General features: G+C 41.3%; 1 protein-coding gene across 9 annotated transcripts in view; it reads left to right on the top strand.

Moving 5' to 3' along the window:
* Positions 1–19,825, top strand: part of ZFP91 (ZFP91 zinc finger protein, atypical E3 ubiquitin ligase) — a 36,150-nt gene continuing 16,325 nt past the window's right edge. For 7 of the 9 annotated variants that reach the window (XM_083350086.1, XM_083350085.1, XM_083350083.1 and 4 more), the window contains exons 1-10: positions 2–1,172; positions 2,428–2,453; positions 6,984–7,184; positions 11,388–11,588; positions 13,246–13,473; positions 13,935–13,971; positions 15,774–15,860; positions 16,198–16,326; positions 17,049–17,099; positions 18,519–18,597. In XM_083350086.1, the coding sequence (XP_083206212.1) occupies positions 799–1,172; positions 2,428–2,453; positions 6,984–7,184; positions 11,388–11,588; positions 13,246–13,473; positions 13,935–13,971; positions 15,774–15,860; positions 16,198–16,326; positions 17,049–17,099; positions 18,519–18,597 (1,413 nt within the window). In that variant the 5' untranslated portion in view covers positions 2–798. Of the gene's footprint in view, positions 1,173–2,427; positions 2,454–6,983; positions 7,185–11,387; positions 11,589–13,245; positions 13,474–13,934; positions 13,972–15,773; positions 15,861–16,197; positions 16,327–17,048; positions 17,100–18,518; positions 18,598–19,825 lie in introns of all 9 variants that reach the window. The other 2 variants (XM_083350084.1, XM_083350087.1) reach the window with 2 other exon arrangements.

The following is a 19,825-nucleotide window of genomic DNA, read 5'->3' as shown; positions in this document are numbered from 1 at the left end:
CCATTTTGTCGCCGACTTTCACCCGCCACACGACGGTGCTTTTTTTTCTTAAAGGAGAAGCGACAATGTTTTTTTTTTAAATCCCCTGCAAGTATGAGACACCGAAAACTGCAGTCGATGTGAAAACGAGGAAAAAAAGTTTCCGGAAGGTACCTCCTCTCTATCCGTTTCGCTTTGGAAAATAAAAGCTCGGGGATAGCAGACCGGCCAGACTGCGGGGCGTGTTGTGAGGAGGAAGAGGAGAAAAGGGGGGGAGGGGGGCGACGGCAGTAGGACGAGCGATACTTCTAGTTTTATTTGCGGTCACTGCAGGGCAATAACTATTCTGGAGTTGAAGATAAAGCGCGTGGGACGTTTATACAGACGCCTTTTCTGCAGGGCCACGGAGGGCATTTAATTTGGCGCGCGGGAGAGATAACTGCTAAAACGACTCCGTTCTGCGAAGCGCGCGCCACGGCCAGGATTCCGACAGCACAGCTGCGCGCGCGGGCGCGCGTGTCCCCGGCGAACCTCGCCCGCTGATTGGCCGGGAGAGAACCAGCCCGGCTTGCTGCTGTTATTGGCTACCTTGGGAGAGAAGTGGGTGAGGGGGTGTGTCTTCGCGTTTGTCTCCCGATTGGGCGATACGGAGAGACCTCGCCTCCCGTTTGAACTCCGAACTTGCTCTTGGTTGGACAAAGTCACGCGAGGGGGCGGGAGCTTCGTGGAGAGGCGGAGTGGACGGCGGGTGCTGCTGTCAGAAGCGGGGGGGGAGGGGCGGGGATCCGCTGTCGGGGGCTTCCTCCGCTAGCTGCTCTAATGCCGGGGGCGCCCGAGCAGGCGGAGACCCAGGAGGAAGACCGAGAGAGAGAAGAGGAACGGACTCCGCCTCCTAGCGGTCGCCGGCGTCCCCTGCCCCCTCCCGTAGTCTCCACCGAGCAGGGGGCGGAGTCTGGCGGCAGTCGGGTGCTGCGGGGAGGTCGGGAGCGCGGACGAGCTGCAGCCGCGGCGGCGGCCGCTTCCCGCCGAAGAAAGGCCGAATATCCGCGGCGGCGCCGGAACAGTCCCGGCGCTCGGCAGAACCAAGAGCCGGAGGAGTTGCCGCCTGCACCGGGGGTTGAAGAAGCTGGAGCGCCTCCGTCAGCCGCTGCGCCTTCTGGGAGCGTTGGTCGAAAAGGCACGCCACGCAGCTCGTAAGTATCGAAGCCGTTCGGTGCTTTCGGGAGGTTACGGTAGAAAAGTTTTTGGCTGGAGTGGCCCGGTCGCAGTCTCTTCAGTTTCCACTGCAGAAACTTGCCGCCAATATCAAAAAGTAGGATTTGATAGGAACTTTTCTCTGGTTATATACGCTAGAGAGGCAGTTGCCTTCCACGTTTGTTGCAGGTTGGCTTGTTTAGAAGGGTATGGATGGGCGGAGACCTTTCACCCAATTCTTGCACCCTAACTAAAGTTGTACTAGATTTCTCCTTCTGTGTTACTTTTTTTTTCCATAGACGTGTATTTTTCATTCCGTGTAACGAAGAGGAGGAGGGATAGTAGGGTGGGGAGGGAATTAACTTTTGTATTTCTTATTTTAATTCCCTGTAAACCACCCTGAGTCCTTCCGGGGAAAGGGCGGTATACAAATTCAATTAAATAAATAAATGTTTTACCTTTTATCCACTACTGTAGTAAGTTCTAGAAAAGTGTTGGTGCCTGTTTGTATAGCTGTAACCAATTTTCAGTATAGCTGTATGCATCTTGATTTGAAATAAGTTCCATGTATCTGGTAAACCTCAGAGTGAATAGTCCTAAATTTAGATTTTAGATTAGATTAGAAATAATCTAAGCTTTGGATTAGAGTATTATTTTTATTAATTTATTAATCAATTTACATAAATTATTTCCTTTATATAAATTATAAAGGAAATAGGAAAGATGAAGGAAGGAAAAGGGAAGGGAAAAGTGTAGGAAAAGGCATTGACTTCCAACTCCCTTTGGTGCAGTAGAATAATAACACCAAATTTCAACTTTTTACTTTTGCGTAATAGTATAAACTAGCCATTTCTATAACAATAAACCTATCTAATAGGTAAAACCCAAATTCAAAGTTTCATTGTTTTCCACCTCAAGCACAAAGCTGTTTCCAAGTAGAAACAAAAGTAATTGTGTTTTTTCTTTAGTCAAAGCAAGTCAGTTTAGCCATCTTGGGTTAAACATCAACTTTTGCAGCCGTTCATCCATTGTGGATGGGGAGAATATTAGGAAAAAAACAGATTTACATACGTATTACCATATTTTAATTTTTTTTGTATTACGATAGAGGTAACCATCTTTGATTTGTGTAGGCCTGGCTTCTATGTGTGCAAGGTAGATGACTAGAAAAATACACAGTTAGGAACTTTTATAAGCATCTACATCTTAGTATTGGGCATTGTGCTAATTCGGATTGTTTAATTTCTATTTCAGGTGCTTGGATAAAGCAACAGTGAAAGGTAAGATTTAAATTATCTAGCAGAAGGATGGATGGTGATTGTTAAGATATACCATCAAGGGTCAGGAGCACTGAACATAAGATAATTGGATGTGAGCGCTTTTATATTGGGGTGTAAGGTTGTGATAAAGGGACGCGGTGGGTTAGGACGCTGAGCTTGTCTATCGGAAGGTCGGCAGTTTGGCGGGTCGAATCCCGAGTGCCGCGTAGCAGAGTGAGCGCCTGTTACTCGTCCCAGCTTCTGCCCACCTAGCAGTTCGAAAGCACGTAAAAATGCAAGTAGAAAAATAGGGACCGCTACGGTGGGAAGGTAACAGCGTTCCGTGCGCCTTTGGCGTCTAGTCATGCCGGCCACATGACCACTGAGACGTCCTCGGACAAGCGCTGGCTCTTCGGCTATGAAACGGAGATGAGCACCGGCCCCTAGACTTGTAAACGACTAGCACGCATGTGCGGGGGAACCTTTACTTTACCTTTAAGGTTGTGATCCTGCTAATGTACTAATTTGCTATGCTTCTGACTGAATCCGTCTCTGAGCTTGAGATGATCTGGAGAAGGAGATTTTCATCATCCATTCCCATGGTCAAATAATTCCTTCATCTCATTACAATTCAACACTACTCCTCGCCTTTCTGGACAGTGGAATCTATTTGAATGGTCTGTCTTGGGCAACTGATTGGTTTCTAGCAGATGCTGGGGAGTTTCCTGACACTCTGGAAAGCAGATCTATCCACTGCTTGATACATAACTGACAATAGGAATTGCTCCAAGCTTAGACGTGTTGCTCTGAGCTTGGTTGCCACCATCTCTCTGGCAATCAATTTCAACTGGCGGCTAAGTTTTCTGCAGCTCTTTGGGAAGTAAAATGACATCTGAAGGAAATGCCAGTGGAGGAAAACAAGATGCTAATCTGACTGAGCCTGGGTATGTGCCCATGTTCAAGCCTACACTGTTTCAGGAAGGAAGGCAAAACATGCTTATTTCTCTCTTATTTCATCAATGGTCTGCCATTCAGAAGCCTTAATTAAAGTAATTCCTTTCTGGGAAGAGACAAGATGAACATCTCACATCTGGCTGCTGTGATTAATTTGCGTATCACTTCGCTGATAAATTGAATTGGAATTCTTTAACAGTGACTATAGCACCATGTTATGAAGTTTTGGGACTCTTTGGTCTATGACATCCCAGGAAGTCTAGCTTTTCATTTCTAACTACTTCTTGCCCCTTCCCCATCCTGGCTGTTGCAAGGCATGGAACAACCTGAATCCATAAAATTGTCAATGCTGCTTCTGAGAAGGACAGTTTCTGTCAGTGTTAAGGAAGGATATGGTATCCCCCCCTTAAGAAACTGTCCTTGGAACTATGGGTTTAGAAAACAACCATTCTGTCTCCAACCTTCCCTTTTGAGAGAGGATTGAAATAATCCAGTGAATCTGAATCCTCTAATAATCTGAAGTAGATTATCTAGACCCCTTTCAGTCTTAATTTTAGGCCTGGACATGGAAAAGAAACACATCCTTGATGTCGGAATTTAGATGAGATTAGTGCATCCTTCATCCTTTTGGATCTCCAGGTGACTTGATATTGTCAAAGATTTTAGTTTTTAGTGTTTAAGTGAAGTACCTATGGAATTTTGTGATTGGAGACAGTTTTGTAGTGGTTCTGCTTCATTTGTTATAGGTAATTTTAATTGGAGAGACAGTGAGAGATTGGTTTGGTGTCCCTGATTTATGGTGTACAATAGATAATATCTACACAAAGTCTACTGGGATAGGTCATGGTTCAGGGTATGCTGATGACATCAGCACCATTACTATGAGGCGGTGGTTCTCAAACAGTTTGGTTTTGGGACACCTTTACATTTTTAAAGATAGAGGACCCCCCAAAATTTTGCTTAAGTAGTTTATTAACTTTATTAGAAATTAAAATGGATAATTTTTTAAAATATTTACTTACAAATCCCATTTAAGAACCATTTCTACAGGTTGAAATGCTATTGACACCTTGTCTAGTGCTAAGAGGCAGTAAAATTTGGATAGGAAAAACAGATTAAAGCTGAATCCTAGTAGAACAGAATTCCCGTTTTTGCATTCTCTGCTCTGGATTCTCTGTTGATGCTAATGTTGTCTATATATGGACAGACATTAGCCTCGAAAGACTAATTTGCTATTTGGTGTTCTTTCTGAATTCATGTCTTCTCAAATAGCAGATACAGTAGTGGCCAAAATTGTGGAAACCTTTTGGGAAAAGTGTACATTTGAAGCTTGATGGCTAGTAACACCACTTGTTTTTGGAGTAGTACTATAAAACTATATATCAGTGGAAAGATAACTTAATCAAGAATGTAATGCAACAAAGTTTGTTCAATTATCTATATTCTATGAAAGGTTATAGCCAAATAACCAGAAAAAGGAAGCACAACTTGCTTAGGTTGATATCAGGTAGCTTTCCTTCATCTGATTGTAGCCAATGAGCTTGAGTGTTTAGAGAGCCTATCAGGTGTCCTCTTGTTTTGGTAATGAGCCAATCAGATCACAGTAGGATTTAGTTACTGATGTCAGGTATTGAAGCTGAGAGGAAGACATTTGTCAGTGTTATGTGATCACTATCAAGTTGGTTGGGGGTTTTTTGTGTTCTTTCATTTAGTGAGCTTGTAAAACGTAATAAAATTAAAGTAATGGTGCAAAGAATTGACTGGTCGCCCAAAAAGCGATGTAAAATGGTATTATTAAGTGAACAAGGCTACAGTTATAAAGAAATTAGAAGAAAAATTGGTGGAAACTTAACCAGAGGTGGCATTTCTACTGTACATTTTTCCCAAAAGGTTTCCACAATTTTGGCCACTGCTGTATAGGCAGTGGCTAGAGAAAACTACCTGGCTTTGTATGGTGCACCAGTTGCACTCTCACCTAGTGCTAAAGGACACAGTTACAATGACTTCCTGATGACATTGCAATTGCTTTAATGTAGTTGCTCTTTGAAACCTGCAACTGGACCAGAATGCGATAGACTAGAGGCAAGGAGGCAATCCTAAACTCAGCCTTCCAGCAAAAGAAACCAAAGACCCAGCATGTTGAGGAAGTGCTGAGAAAACCATTCAAAAAGAGAGGGAGGGCACTGTGCAAGCTCAACAGCCTTGGAAAAGATGCAGATGAGAGAGAGAGAGATTCTCTTGGAGACACAGTGCTTAAGGAGAAATGTAGCTTCCCCCCCTCCCCCATTGCAAGCTGGGTAGGAGCATGCTTAGCTTGCAAACGTGAGAGCTGCACGAAGAACAACATGTGAAAACACACACACCCCAAATTAAACCATGAAAAGCAGGCAGGAAATTGCCAAAACATGAGGCACCTGGAGCACCATCAAAACAAGGCAAAAAAAAAACCTCAGCGGTCTTAGAAAAAGTGGAAACGAGAGAGAGAAATTCCCTTGAAGAAAGACGCAGTGCTGAAAGTGAAAGGTAGCTTCTCCTTGCCCCTATTTGCATCCTGAGAAAGGACCCTCAGGATGCAAATCCCCCTCCAGTGAGGTTTTGGGGAAGCCCACGGGTCCAAGCTGGGCTGGCGCACACTTGCCTTTGGAAACTTGGCCCGAAGGGAGCACAAGCCCAGCTGGGGTGCCGGAAGGGGCAGAGGAGGAAAGTGAGAAAGAAGAGAAGGAGGAAGAATGTAGCAGGAGGGAAAGGAGGAGGAGGCAGAAGAAGAGAGAGCACAAGAAGCAGGAGGAGGAAGGATGCTGAGCTTAGAAGTTTCAAGCCAGTTGCAAGCGCAGCCGCTGGAGAACTGAGCAAGCCGGCTTCTGCCCTGCTGCTCTCCTGCCCAGACCCACGCAGACTCACCACTGCATGCCTCCAGCTGCGGGGGCCGGTTCCTGACTGGCGACCAGGGGTTGGGGACCCCTGTGAAAGACTCTGTCCTTACCAAAACTGAGAGAATATAACACCAATTTTGCAAGTCCCTCACTTTTAACCAGTGTTAATTGTACCAGTGAGGTGCAATTTAAGGTGCTGATGTGGACCTATAGACAGCTTGGTGTAGTGATTAAGGCATGAGGCCAGAAATCAGGAGGTTGTAAGTTCTAATCCTGCCTTAGGCAGCTGGGTGACCTTGGGCTAGTCCCTCTCTCTCACTCCTAGAAAGGCAATGGCAAACTACTGCTGGAAAACCTTCTCAAATAAACTGTAGGGACTTGTCCAGGTAGATCTCAGAGATTTAAAAAGAACTGATTTGAACACCGCCCCCCCCAAAAAAAAGATACATAAAGCTCTTCTTAGCTTGGCACTTGGGTATCTACAGGACTGGTTTTCCAACTCCACTGGCCAAACTCGTTGTCTTAACAGCAGTCTAAACAATGGTTGCCATAAAATTATATCGACAATACGGGCAGTCCTCACTTTTCAGCCACTCATTTAGCCACTCATCTGCCTTTCTAAGAGAGAGAAATACTTCTTTGATCTGTGTCAGCTCTTTGATATTAAAAACTCAGAAATTTCCTTTCTTGATCCAAGTGTGCTTTGTATTTGTTTATATCACAGATCCCAAAGAAGAAGGGGCAGAGGAGAAAGACGTTGGTGCCTCAGTCACTACAACTAAACCCAGCCGGAGTTGGCGTAGCAACAGGGCTACTACTACCGTTCAGCAATGCGATGCAGAGAATTCCCGGAGTTCCAGATCAAAGACTGGGTCCCAGCAACTCATTTGCAAATCAGAACCAAATCCAGACCAGCTAGAATTTGGTATGGGGTTTTATTTATTACTGGGAAATAAAACAATAGTCTTCCCAATGAGTCTGTGTAAAACTTATCATAAATAAATATAAAGTCAAACATGTTCTATTATGTCAAAAAAGATTGTTAGTAGAAAGATAATTTTGGTTAATAACATGCAACAGAATATACTCCAAGACTTTAAAAGCAAAATTATTCACTGAGTAGTATATACATTATTTTACTATTAAATGTCTCTTGAGCAACATTTTCCTCTATTTCAGGGTTTGTCCAGGCCTGATTGGACAGCGGGGGGAGGGGGGCTGTGCAAGCATCCCCCGGCCTCATATCTGGGCAGTAGTGTCCTGAAAATGGCCTCCAGAATCGAAATCGGGGCGCAGAAGTGTTCCCCGGGCTCAAATTCGGGTGGCAGCGGCCTGGAAAAAGCCTCCGGAGCCCCGATCCAGCCTCCAGAGGCACGTGGAAGTGTCCCCCAGCTTTGGTTCTGTGCTCTGTTGCAGAGAACAGAGGCCTAAAGTACCATGACATCACGTGAGAACCTGCCCCATTGATCTCGCGTGATCTTGTGTTACTTTAGGCCTCCATTCTCTGAGAACGCGCCAAAGGCTGGAGCAGCCAGGAAAGTGAAGGATTTCGATCTTCGCAGAGACAGTATTGAAGGCCTGGTGCCCAGGGAGAGACGGGACGGGATGGGAAGGGAGGTGAATGTTGCAGAGCCACTGCAGTCGCTGTAAGGGTGCTGCAATATTCATAACGTTGGGCTTCCTCGTAAACACTAGGGGGCTCATCACATAACTTTGAACGAGCATTAAGTGAACGCTTGTAACTCGGGGATTACCTGTATAAGACTTACTCAGATCTCAGAGCCTTTCTAACACCTTCAGTTATAATATTGTAGCTTTCACTTTTTTTAACCTATTTTTTTTACCTGTTTCTTATGTAGCCATTCCATTGCCTTTCTGGTTAATATATTCATAATTCATTTATTTAAGTAAAGTATAAATCATTAAGGTATTCTAAAATAAAACTTATAAGTTCTGTTGCCTTCAAGATGTTATATGCTGCATTCCTTTGTGGATGTGGGGTGGAAGGATTGATCAGCATGTTCTTGGACTTGCTGGTTCTGCTAGCCAGTTAGGATTTGAAATTAAATGCTGCTACAGTAGTTAATTTTAGAAGACTTTAGCTTTCTATCCAGGTAGTCCTTGCTTAATGACCATTTGTTTAGAGAGTGTTCAAAGTTACAACACTGAATAAAAGTAACTTACAATTACCACTCATACTTACTGTCACAGTATCACTGTGGTCATGTGATCGCGATCAGGTGCTTGGCAACCAGCTTGCGCTTACAACAGTTGCAGTGTCCTGCAGTCATATGATTGCCATTTGCGACCTTCCCAGCCAGTTTCCAACAAGCAAAATCAATGAACAAAATCAGGAGACACGAGTCACAGTCAAGTGAATTCTTATATCTTAACCATAGCAAAAAAAAGGTCATAAAATCAGGTGCAGTCACTTAATTGCTGCCCTGCTTAATAGTGAATTTTCCAGTCCCTATTTGTAGTCATAAGTTGAAGACTACTTGTAAATTTGTTGTTGTTAGTTGCGAAGTCGTGTCCAACCCATCGCGACCCCATGGACAACGTTCCTCCAGACCTTCCTGTCCTCTACCATCTTCTGGAGTCCATTTAAGCTCACGCCTACTGCTTCAGTGACTCCAGCCACCCCATTCTTTGTCGTCCCCTTCTTCTATTGCCCTCGATCTTTCCCAGCATTAGGGGCACGTGGAGACTCACTGGAGACAAGGCAGTAATCCACGAAGGGGCACTTGTAAATGTTGTTGTTTTTGTTAGTTGCGAAGTCGTGTTCGACCCATCGCGACCCCATGGACAACGTTCCTCCAGGCCTTCCTGTCCTCTACCATCTTCTGGAGTCCATTTAAGCTCACGCCTACTGCTTCAGTGACTCCAGCCACCCCATTCTTTGTCGTCCCCTTCTTCTATTGCCCTCGATCTTTCCCAGCATTAGGGGCACGTGGAGACTCACTGGAGACAAGGCAGTAATCCACGAAGGGGCACTTGTAAATGTTGTTGTTTTTGTTAGTTGCGAAGTCGTGTTCGACCCATCGCGACCCCATGGACAACGTTCCTCCAGGCCTTCCTGTCCTCTACCATCTTCTGGAGTCCATTTAAGCCAGGGGTCAGCAACCTGAAACAGTGAAAGAGCCACTCGGAACCGGTTCCCTCACAAAAGAAAAAACTGGGAGCCGCAAAGAAATGTGTGCGCATGCACGTACATGTGCGCATGCGCAGAACAGGGTTTGAAGAGTGGAGCCAAGGCGAAATATGCACCTACCCTGCATATTTGAATTGATTGGTTGAACTTTTTTAGTCCCACTTTTTTTTTTTGGACTGCACATGGCAGAGGACTGGGAGCCGCAGGAGATGGCTGAAAGAGCCGCATGCGGCTCTGGAGCCGCGGGTTGCAGACCTGTGATTTAAGCTCACGCCTACTGCTTCAGTGACTCCATCCAGCCACCTCATTCTCTGTCCCCTTCTTCTCTTGCCCTCAATCTTTCCCAGCATTAGGCTCTTCTCCAGTGAGTCCTTCCTTCTCATTAGGTGGCCAAAGTATTTGAGTTTTAGCTTCAGGATCTGGCCTTCTAAAGAGCAGTCAGGGTTGATCTCCTCTAGGACTGACCGGTTTGATCGCCTTGCAGTCCAAGGGACTCGCAGGAGTCTTCTCCAGCACCATAGTTCAAAGGCTTCAATTCTTTGGCGCTCAGCCTTTCTTATGGTCCAGCTTTCACTGCCATACATTGCAACTGGGAAGACCATAGCCTTGACTGTACGCACTTTTGTTGACAGGGTGATGTCTCTGCTTTTTAGTGTGCTGTCTAGATTTGCCATGGCTTTCCTCCCAAGGAGCAAGCGTCTTTTAATTTCTTGGCTACAGTCCCCATCTGCAGTGATCTTGGAGCCCAGGAAAATAAAATCTGTCACTACCTCCATTTCTTCCCCATCTATTTGCCAGGAATTGAGAGGGCCGGTTGCCATGATCTTAGTTTTCTTAATGTTTAGTTTCAACCTAGGTTTGCACTCTCCTTCTTCACTCGCAACAAGAGGCTCTTTAGTTCCTCTTCACTTTCTGCCATTAGAGTGGTATCATCTGCGCACTTGTAAATACTTATTTGTAAATACTAGTAAGCAATGGGTGTTCTGCAAATTGAAAGTCTTATTTCTCTGGAAAGCAAACATTCAGGAAACCAATATAGAAATTAAACATGTTTTATCTAAAAACAAAACTCCCATTTTATGACCCTGTTATCCCTTAATTCGGGGTAGAGTTGGGGCGATTGGATGGAGCTGAGTGTTTATTAGCCGGATGCTCTTCCTGATGCCATGCTGAGTTCTTTGCACCCTAGGAGAGAAACATCTGCCGTTACCTATTATTCAACTCTCAACCTTCAAGTGGGAGGCAAGCGTCTGCACTACAAAGCCACCACGCTTTTTTAAATAACAAACCAGAAGCTTTTTGTAGAGGTTTTCTTGATTGTCCGCAGTAGCTAAACCATGCTGCAATAGTATTCAGAATAAATTTTTTATGATTTGTTTTTCGTGATACTGTTGTGGTACATGTCTTCATTAGGGTAAAAATTTAGAAGTAATTATGAGCTTGAACTTTTTTATTAGGTCAGATTCATAGGTACAGGCAATTTGGTACAATTGACAAAGTTGTATTAGAATGTTATGTCCAGTCTTGGTTATATTTAGGTAACAGAAAGAAGGTGTTATAAAACAACTGTTCATTTTATTTTCAAATTAATAACTCCTGTCTTTTTGATTAGGTATAGTTAATTATAGTATTCCGCCTATTTGTGACAATTATTCTGAGTTACTTTTCTCAGAATATTTAACAGTGAAGCCTCTCTTCTTTTGTTAATTATGATCTGGATAACATAGGCTAATAGGATCTGAAACTACTGTGGGAGAAGGCCCTGAAGAGAAAGGAATGAGGCCTTCTTAGATAGAATTTTCCTTCTTGCCCTGTTGGGAGCCTCCTAAAACCTGCTTGTTCTTCAGAAATAAATGAATGGCTTTGCCTTTCTAAGAGAGAGCAATACTTCTTTGATCTGTGTCAGCTCTTTGATATTGAAAACTCAGAAATTTCCTTTCTTGATCCAAGTGTGCTTTGTATTTGTTTATATCACAGATCCCAAAGAAGAAGGGGCAGAGGAGAAAGAAGTTGGTGCCTCAGTCACTACAACTAAACCCAGCCGGAGTTGGCGTAGCAACAGGGCTACTACTACCATTCAGCAATGCGATGCAGAGAATTCCCGGAGTTCCAGATCAAAGACTGGGTCCCAGCAACTCATTTGCAAATCAGAACCAAATCCAGACCAGCTAGAATTTGGTATGGGGTTTTATTTATTACTGGGAAATAAAACAATAGTCTTCCCAATGAGTCTGTGTAAAACTTATCATAAATAAATATAAAGTCAAACATGTTCTATTATGTCAAAAAAGATTGTTAGTAGAAAGATAATTTTGGTTAATAACATGCAACAGAATATACTCCAAGACTTTAAAAGCAAAATTATTCACTGAGTAGTATATACATTATTTTACTATTATATGTCTCTTGAGCAACATTTTCCTCTATTTCAGGGTTTGTCCAGGCCTGATTGGACAGCGGGGGGAGGGGGGCTGTGCAAGCATCCCCCGGCCTCATATCTGGGCAGTAGTGTCCTGAAAATGGCCTCCAGAATCGAAATCGGGGCGCAGAAGTGTTCCCCGGGCTCAAATTCGGGTGGCAGCGGCCTGGAAAAAGCCTCCGGAGCCCCGATCCAGCCTCCAGAGGCACGTGGAAGTGTCCCCCAGCTTTGGTTCTGTGCTCTGTTGCAGAGAACAGAGGCCTAAAGTACCATGACATCACGTGAGAACCTGCCCCATTGATCTCGCGTGATCTTGTGTTACTTTAGGCCTCCATTCTCTGAGAACGCGCCAAAGGCTGGAGCAGCCAGGAAAGTGAAGGATTTCGATCTTCGCAGGGACAGTATTGAAGGCCTGGTGCCCAGGGAGAGACGGGACGGGATGGGAAGGGAGGTGAATGTTGCAGAGCCACTGCAGTCGCTCGTAAGGGTGCTGCAATATTCATAACGTTGGGCTTCCTCGTAAACACTAGGGGGCTCATCACATAACTTTGAACGAGCATTAAGTGAACGCTTGTAACTCGGGGATTACCTGTATAAGACTTACTCAGATCTCAGAGCCTTTCTAACACCTTCAGTTATAATATTGTAGCTTTCACTTTTTTTAACCCATTTTATAACCTGTTTCTTATGTAGCCATTCCATTGCCTTTCTGGTTAATATATTTATAATTCATTTATTTAAATAAAGTATAAATAAATCATTAAGGTATTCTAAAATAAAACTTGGACTTGCTGGTTCTGCTAGCCAGTTAGGATTTGAAATTAAATGCCGCTACCGTAGTTGATTTCAGGAAGACTTTTGTATCCAGGTAGTCCTTGCTTAATGACCATTTGTTTAGAGACTGTTCAAAGTTACGACACTGAATAAAAATAACTTACAATTACCACTTGTACTTACTGTCACAGTATCACTGTGGTCATGTGATCACGGTCAGGTGCTTGGCAACCAGCTTGCGCTTACAACAGTTGCGGTGTCATGCAGTCATATGATTGCCATTTGCGACCTTCCCAGCCAGTTTCCTACAAGCAAAATCAATGAACAAAATCAGGAGACACGAGTCACAGTCAAGTGAATGCTTATATCTTAACCATAGCAAAAAAAAAGGTCATAAAATCATAAGTTGTAGTCATAAATTGAAGACTACTTGTAAATACTTATTTGGAAATACTAGTAAGCAATGGATGATCGGAAAATTGAAAGTCTTATTTATGATCTGGATAACATAGGCTAATAGGATCTGAAAGTAGTAGTTGCTCTGTGGGAGAAAGCCCTGAAGAGAAAGGAATGAGGCCTTCTTAGATAGAATTTTCCTTCTTGCCCTGTTGGGAGCCTCCTAAAAACCTGCTTGTTCTTCAGAAACAAACAAACAAATGAAAGAAGAAACAGACGAGAAGCAAGTTTCCACTACTGCGGCAGCTGATGCCTCAGTCACTACAACTAAACCCAGCCGGAGTTGGCGTAGCAACAGGGCTATTACTACCGTTCAGCAATGCGATGCAGAGAATTCCCGGAGCTCCAGATCAAAGACTGGGTCCCAGCAACTCATTTGCAAATCAGAACCAAATCCAGACCAGTTAGAATTTGGTATGGGGTTTTTTATTACTGGGAAATAAAACAGTATTCTCAATGAGTCTGTGTAAAACCTATAATAAATAAATATAAAGTCACACATGTTCTATTAATGCCAAAAAAGATTGTTAATAGAAAGATATTTTTGGTTAATCACATGCAACAGAATATACTCCAAGACTTTAAAAGCAAAATTATTCACTGAGTAGTATATACATTATTTTATACATATATATATATATATATATATATATATATATATATATATATATATATATATATATATATATATATATATATATATATATATATATATATATATAATATGCACTATTATATTTGTCTTGAGCAACCTTTTTTTCTATTTCAGAGGCTTAACGCACATCACTTTAACACAGTAGCATAGCAATATGTTTGTATAAGTACTGATATGTAAGCTTATCAGATTTTTACATCTAAATATGTTTCTTTTTTAGAAGTTACTGAAGAGCATTCATCTCCAACTAGAATCAGGTAAGCAATTATACAGTTGCTGGAAAATTAGTTAGGATACAAAATCTCCTGGTTCATAAACAGTAGTTTTTAAACTATACAATTGTCCTTGATTTGAACTTAATTCTTGGTGACTGATTGGTCACAACTATGTGGTTTTCTGAACAATATTGCAGAAGTGCCTTAGGATTGCCATCTTCTAAGATGTTCTTTAACTTTTGAGTATACTTTATGGTATTTAGTTCTCTACCCAAGTAGTAACCAGGCCTCATTTCTGCTTAGCTTCCAAGTTCAGCACCAGGTGCTAGGAGAATAGAAGTTCAGTGAAACTTTGTTTTAATCTTTTGAGGGGAATGTGTGTCTGTCCCTAAATGATTATTAAATACAAAAGTATGTCATTGCTGCAGGTAATATAAAATTATATTTGTGGCAAAATGACTATATGGAGATTTTCAGTCATCCAGGTCCTGGTTGTCCCAAAGGTGTTTTTCCAAAAGACAACTAGGCTTTGTTAGTTTTTTTGTTGAAAATGTTTTGCTTCTCATCCAAAAGCATTGGGAAAAATACTTTGGGGATCATATGTGGCAATATTTGTCATATATTGATGACATGCAAAGTTTCATAAAATGTTTCATCCAAGATACTTTGCATTCAAGAACCTGTGTGTTATTTCTGGAGGCTGTCAGGATCATAATTTGCTCAGTCGCATTTGAGGAATGCTAAATGAAGTTCCATTAAATTGAGTCTCCACTTATATAGTAAATATCTGTTAAAGTAGTGAATCGATTCATTGTTATGGGAAAGAACCTAATTGCAGCATATACAGCCCAGGAGTTTATCTTGTTAAAATGATTTAAAATGGTAGTTTTATTTTTTCTCTTGCCTCTGTCATCTTAAGAGGTGTGCTGTAGGCTGTATTCAATAACCAGGTAAACACTTCACTTCCTGATTTAGAAGAATGGTTGTTTTTAACTCCAGGATGTGTGTGTGTGTGTGTGTTTTGTAAACTTCAGTGACTACATATTTCCTCAATAAGGAAATCCCATGGAATGAACACATAATCAATGAATTTTCCTGCAGGACTATTGTAGAATCATTATAGTGCACTTTCATAGGAACACTAGTGTCAGATTTTCTCTAACGTAAACTTGACTCTTGAAATTACAGAATTGTTGAACAAATGTCTGCTGTATCTGAGAAAGCTTATTCTCTGGAGTCTTTAGTGCTCTCTGAGCTTGGTTGTTTTCACGCAGATCTTTCATTGTCCGTCTGGATAAGGTCTTTGGTGCTAGGAAGGAGTGGGGTTTGCAGCAGAGAGGACTCTACAGTTCAGCCCTGAGCTGAATATATTCTCTTGTATTGAAATCTTATTCCATTATACCAGGATCTTATTTCTTTATACCTGTTGGGAAAAAAATGTCCAGAAAGATTCAGGTCGGTGTTCTAGTGACACTTGCATATAACTGACCGTGGCGAGCTGATGTCTGTCTGTAGGTATATAAATGCTCTAAGCTGATGACAAGCTCAGTTGTGTTTTTTCTTCTGTGCCTAAGTTATTGCCCAATATTTTAGGCACACAAAAATATGTCCTTACAGGCTAAAAAAATTGTTAGAAAGCAAGGTCTAAGTGTTCTGCTTATATTTAGTAAATCATGTTGTTAAATTAATTGAACTGTTGCTAATATGATACCTTATTGGACGAATATGTCCTTTTTAGCACATGTCCTGGAAGAGATTGGTTTGTATTAATAAAGGGCTGGGTGTCTCTTACATTCATGGAAGAATTGTATTCAGTGTTTTCCCTTTTCTTTCTTGTTGTCAAGTGATGAAGAAGAAATGCTCATCAGTGAAGAGGAGGTTCCCTTCAAAGACGATCCCAGAGATGAAACTTACAAACCCCATTTAGACAGGTGCTCTGTTTTATTTTCAGTGCAGAAAGCATTTGTATAGTCACTTCAAAACAAGATGGGTAGCAAGTAAATTTAATTAATTATTGTCAGTTTAGCCTGTTGAAAAATAATAAACTTATCTAACTGGTAGAACTCTTAGTATTCCGTTATGTTTCTGCTATTGTGGGCAAATAGACTATTTTTAAATAATTAAGACCAGGACTATGCATATTTAAAATTGCAGATGTGACAAATACCAAAAAGAAATCCATGTTGGACTGTCTAAAAACTTCGGCATGACTTTTAACTAGAAAGTATTTATGTTCTTGAATATGTAATATATAATGGTTATCTGCAGAGATGCTCCAAAGCAAAAGAAAAAAACGGGGAAGGGAAAAGAAGAAAAAGAGAAACAGAAAGAGATTAAAGTGGAGATGGAAGTTAAAGAAAAAAGTGAATTTCGAGAAGATGAGGATCCGCCCAGGAAGTGAGTATCTGAGTATTAGAGGCTGTGAATTAGTATAGCCCAGGGGTAGGCAACCTCGTCTCTTTTATGACTCATGGACTTCAACTCTCAGAATTCCTGAGCCAGCTTGGCTGGCTCAGGAATTCTGGGAGTTGAAGTCCATGAGTCATAAAAGAGACGAGGTTGCCTACCCCTGGTATAGCCTGTCCTGTAATCCTCAGTAATACCAAGACGTAGGAAAAAACCAAAGGCCTGCCAATGCTTTAATTATAACTGGAATTCAAAAATAATTCTTATGTCTTTAACTTTATACAAAGTTTGTAAGCAGTTTTGTAGATTTTCAGAGAGAGATTGATTCCCTGAAAACTGTGGCCCTATTACTTGTGGAGAGCATCCATTTGGGGTTTTAGGATCCAATCTGGGTCGGTCACCGGGAGCAAAGGTTTTGTCTTTCAAGCTTTTGGACTCGTGCTGAAGACCATCCTCAGGGAATTTCTCTCCATGCTTTGGGCTGTTCTGTGTGTGGTATTTGTATGGTGCCTGTTGTGTGTAGCTTTATAGATGTAGATTGGGATGTCGATGGCTGGCTATTAAGTCTTTGGCTGTTGTTTCCTTGTGCTGCATTTTCTTTAGTGGTGGATTTTTGTATATTTGTGTATTGCATAACTTAAGAATTCAGTTACATGTCTTCTTTCATTTTGTCTTCTTTCATTTTCACGTTTCACTTTGTCATGATGTTTCAGGAGAGGAAGGCGGAGAAAAGATGACAAAAGTCCACGGCTTCCTAAAAGAAGGTAAGTTGTTTTTGTATTGCTTAAAAATATAATCTAGTACAAGTCCAGTTATCTAATAATTATTTAATAGTATATTCATCTTTAAAGGGCCTTCTCTCGCTTTTTCTTAGTTTTGTGTGGAAGTAATGCGATAGCAAATAGATGGTAGATGCCTAATTCATCAGCTATTTGGAAAAAAGCCATACCTTGGGTGATACCTTCCTAAACTGCACTGCAAGCCTACATCTACAGATCTTTCAATGTTATGAATATAGTATGTTTTCAGGAATTATTAAATTCAGTCTTCCTATGTATTTGTTAAACATGATCATCTAGGAAAAAAAGGTAGAAACTATACAATTCATTACACCTATAACTGAATTCATAGCATCAAAACTGTGTTGGAATAAGTCACAAAAACAGCAAATGCCATAAAGTTGAGAGCAAGCCAACAATTTAAAGGGATGATTTTCACAACTTCTTGTTCCCAAGAACTATATTAAGCTCTGTTTGACGATTTAATCTTCTAAAGAAAGGGCTGAGAAATTGTGTGGAACAAAACATACGCAGAATACAATATTCTTTCTTACAGTGGATTTTAAAGACTGCATTTATTTTAAATTATTTGTATTTAACACTTATTATATATTAATGAAGAAATTAAACCATTTAATGTGGTTTTTAACATTGCTGAGCTCTTGCAATACACAAAATTATTATCTGCTGTGTACATTAGAAAGAATACTGTGTTACAGGTAGTTTTTGCATAATGACCAGTTGCTTAGTGACAGTTTAAAGTTATAATAGACCCTCCAAAAGCTACTTATGACTCAGTTCTGCAGTTGTGACGGCTGCACATTCCCCTCATGGTCACACAACTACATTTTAGGCATACTTGCAGGACCATCTGCTGCCGGGAACGACTTCCCATCGCCCAGTACGCTCACACAGAGAAGGCCTCCTCAGGGTACCGTCGGCTAGACAATTTCGGCTGGCGACCCCCAGGAGGAGACCCTTCTCTGTGGGAGCGCCAGCCCTGTGGAACCAGCTCCCCCTTGAGCTTCGGATGGCCCCGGATCTCCAGTCCTTTCGCCGTGGCCCCAAAACACTCCTTTTCCACCTGGCTGACCTGGACTGACAGGGATTTTAATTATGTTTTTAATTTTTAACTCTAATTTTTAATTTATTTTAATTTTAATTTTAATTTATTCTACAGGGGCCATTAATTTAATTTTTATTTTAACTTCTGTATTGTATGTTATTGTTGTTAGCCGCCCTGAGTCCTTCGGGAGATAGGGTGGCATATAAGTCCCAATAATAAATAAATAAAATAAATATGGCAACTGGCTCACTTATAGCCACAAATTGGGAACTACCTGTATATAATATTTGTCAAAGTTGTGCTGTTTTCTCTTTATTGCTCATCTGTGTGCATTTTAGGAAGAAGCCTCCAATACAATATGTACGTTGTGAAATGGAAGGATGTGGCACAGTTCTTGCACACCCTCGCTACCTACAGGTAAAAATAATATTTGCAAGCAAAGGAAGGAAAAAGAGATGCCCTTCTTTGTTCTCTATAAATTTCTTTTTCTATTTTGTGGACTAGCCTAAAAACATTGCAACAATTCTCTGATGCTCCAAATTCTAAACGCTTCAAATCCAAAATCCTTGTTTCATAACACGGCATGACTTACTTTTCAACCCTGTTCATGATTCTTTCTCCTAAAATGCTAAATTGTAACTTATTTATTCTAGCTACTGTTCAGGGTTGATTCAGCCTTCCATCCTTCTGAGGTTGGTAAAAATGAGGGCCCAGATTGTTGGGGCAAGATGCCAACTCTTTAAACCGTCAAAAAGGGCTGTAAAAACACTGTGAAACTGCATATAAGTCTTAAGTGCTATTGCTACTTTTTTCATAACCTTTCACCACTTCTTTTTCCCGCTCTGCTATTACATTTCATTCATTTTATTATCAAATCCCACATTACACTAACCAGGATTCCTTGATCTTGTCCTGGTTTGACATTAGTCATACCCAAACCCTCCATTATCCACCCTATTCATCACACGAACTATTCGTTTTTCTTTATCTGGGTTGTTTGTTTTTTTGGCATCTGAATATGCAATTATTAATGTATCTTCCTCTGAGTTCTAGACTATTGGAAAGTACCTTTTATTCTCATAGTTTCAATATTCTCACATCTAAATCTTATTGCGGAGTCTAGATTCAAAAAATTTTCACAAAGATGAGAAAGTCAAACATCTTTTATCTCACTGCTAATGACCTTCATTGTTAGATTTTTTTTAAAAAAAAACTTAATTCAAACTTTATTTTGCTATTTTTAATGCAGTTGAATGCTCTTTCCAAATTGATTTCCTTTATGTCCTACTTTTCTGTGATTTTACTTTATTGAGTTCCCTTCATTTATATTTAAGGAGTTGAATTTTTAATTCTTTTTCTGTATACTTTGTTTCCTTAGTCGCTTTACTCATTTTCTGTGTCCATTGAAAATTTTGTCACTAATCTGACTAAACAGAGCCTTGGATTTATTGACTCCTCTCTCCCTCCCCCCCCCCATGCCCAACTCTTGTTGCTTCTCCCTGCACAGCATTCCAAAAAAACCAGCCTTCCATTCTTTTCTTTCAGCAAAATTCTTTTATGTGTCACAGTAATCTTTTACCTTGACTATTACAACCTTTCTGGTCTTTTATCACACCTTCATTCACTGACACACATCCCACCCAGC

This window comes from Vipera ursinii (genome assembly GCF_947247035.1).
Source record: "Vipera ursinii genome assembly, chromosome: 1".
Taxonomy (NCBI): Eukaryota; Metazoa; Chordata; class Lepidosauria; order Squamata; family Viperidae; genus Vipera; species Vipera ursinii.
The sequence above is the reverse complement of the archived record's forward strand: the minus strand, read 5'-3'. Positions and strand labels throughout refer to the sequence as shown.